This window comes from Vigna angularis, chromosome 4 (assembly GCF_016808095.1).
Source record: "Vigna angularis cultivar LongXiaoDou No.4 chromosome 4, ASM1680809v1, whole genome shotgun sequence".
Classification (NCBI taxonomy): domain Eukaryota; kingdom Viridiplantae; phylum Streptophyta; class Magnoliopsida; order Fabales; family Fabaceae; genus Vigna; species Vigna angularis.
In genome coordinates this window covers 42,361,882-42,364,222 of record NC_068973.1, presented here as the reverse complement: position 1 = coordinate 42,364,222, position 2,341 = coordinate 42,361,882, and the positions used below count along the sequence as shown (strand labels likewise).

General features: G+C 35.0%; 1 protein-coding gene across 1 annotated transcript; it reads left to right on the top strand.

Annotated features, from left to right (window-relative positions):
* The first annotated feature begins 248 nt into the window (after positions 1–248).
* Positions 249–1,245, top strand: LOC108330597 (heavy metal-associated isoprenylated plant protein 26). The gene is made up of 2 exons (XM_017565090.2): positions 249–555; positions 733–1,245. Exons 1-2 carry the CDS (start codon positions 475–477, stop codon positions 1,114–1,116), a joined length of 465 nt encoding a protein of 154 aa, XP_017420579.1. The 5' UTR covers positions 249–474; the 3' UTR covers positions 1,117–1,245.
* The last annotated feature ends 1,096 nt before the right edge of the window (positions 1,246–2,341 follow it).

Genomic DNA, 2,341 nt, shown 5'->3' with positions numbered 1-2,341 from the left:
TGTTTGAATAAGTAAGATACTAATTACTACTTTTAATTTATTATAAATAATTCTTACACTGACATTATTTCGAGAGTTAAAGGATAGTTAATTGTGTTGTGGGGTTGGGGCAGTGGTCCCGCCACGTTGTTGAGATTAAGTGATTGCGATTATCGTAATTATTGGAATTGGAATTAGGTGGGGCCCATCCTGTTCTACCTCACTCACTCCAAAACAAGGGTTTCAACGGACACTCTTGTCTGTGTTTTTTTGCCTTGGGCGGTAATGGATCCCCTAAAATCATGACCGTCCAAATGAAGAGAAGGACACGTGTCCTCCCACATTTCATCCTCCTGATATCACCCGCGCCTCAGATTCAATGCTTGGTTATAAAGTGGCCTAAAAGATCATGGGCTCTCACTAACCTTATAGCTTTGTCTCAAGTCCTTTACTCATCAAAAAATCTTTCTGGATTCCTTTGGTTTGAAGTGAAAAATGGGTGCTCTGGATCACATCTCCGAGCTCTTCGACTGCTCCAGTGGCGGTTCGAAACTGAAGAAGCGCAAGCAGTTGCAGGTAATTCGTTGATTGTTAATTAATTTAGCATGAGATGAGATCAGATCCAGATAGGAGAAATTAATTAAGCTGAGTTTGTTATATATTGTTATTGGTATGGTAGTATTGTTAGTTGATGAGGCGATGGAAATAGGAACTGATGAGATGAGTGTGTGTATGTATGAATGAATGAATCAGACGGTGGAGGTGAAAGTGAAGATGGACTGCGAAGGATGCGAGAGGAAAGTGAAGAAAGCAGTGGAGGGGATGAAAGGCGTGAACCAGGTGGACGTGGATCGGAAGGCCAACAAAGTCACGGTGGTGGGCTACGTGGAGGCCTCTAAGGTGGTGGCCCGCATCGCTCACCGCACAGGTAAGAAAGCAGAGCTCTGGCCATACGTTCCCTACGACGTCGTTGAGCACCCCTACGCACCCGGGGTGTACGATAAGAAAGCCCCATCCGGCTACGTGCGAAACACCGATGCCTCTCAGTATTCCCATCTCGCACGTGCCAGCTCCACCGAGGTCCGCTACACCACCGCCTTCAGCGACGAGAACCCCGCCGCTTGTGTCGTTATGTGACGCCCTTTCTTTTGCCCTTTGATGTTCCCAAACTTTTCTATTGTATTGTATCTATCTGCTTTCGACTTCATTGTATATTAAGATTTTGGTTTTCAGAATCTGTGTTCAATCAAATTTTTTCTTTGCTCATATTTTACTTTTAATGGAAACTAATTAACTAGTAATTCACTGATTGAGTTAAGTATATGCTAATTAGCTCTTCAACCAGTCAATGTAGGTCTTCAGTTTTGCTGTAAAAGTCTCTTTATTCTTTCTTGTTTAGGGATCTTGCTTTAATTATCAATTCATAAAGAAGAACCATGGACATCATCTTTTGTTTTTTAAACCATACTTAACGCATTTATGAATTATTAATTATTTGTTATTAATGTATTATCGAAGTTTTAATGGATTATCAAACCTTCATGTTATCATTTTTTTTAACTATTTTCATTTATAGTTCATTCATGGTCATTTATACTTAATATGGGTGACGTGACTGATCTTTATTTATCTTTATAAATATCAAAATAAATATACAGACGTTTTGAAAAGAATAAATATATAAAATATATTAAAATTAAAGAAAGTATTTTTTGGTTATATATTATTTTATATATGTGAAAAATAATTTGGTCAGTCAAGATCCTTTTAATACAAATCAAGCTCCGCCACTCCTTAGTATGACATATCTAATCCTCTTATTATTTATATATTTTAAATATGTATAAAAAAAACAAGTTTAAGGCTATGTGTGATAAAACTGATTTCTTGTTATTTTTGAACCTCTGTTGATAATTTATTTATTTTTCGAGAAATTTTGGAAATATTTGAATTTATATATTTTGTTCATAATTTCAAATAATTAATTAGCAATATTTTGTTATATACCACGAAATAAATTTGTTGTTTAAGTGACAATTTATTTACTTTAAATAATAATGTAAAACAAAATATCTACATATTTGTAATGTGGCTTTAAACCAAACGTTATTTTATTTTTGAATTTATGTGTTTCGAGTGTGAGAATTTAAAAAACCTTGAGAATTTAGAAAATCTTGAGAATTTAGAAAACCGTCTAAGAGCATTTCCGAAAGAGAAGCAGTACGTTGATCCAGACCTTCCGTATTCTCAAGGGGATTCTCATTCCTTTCCTACATCAACCATAAGGATTGTAAATTATAATCAATCGTTTGACTTATATATAATATAAATTTATTCTCAGTTAATATTAATAAATAAACAA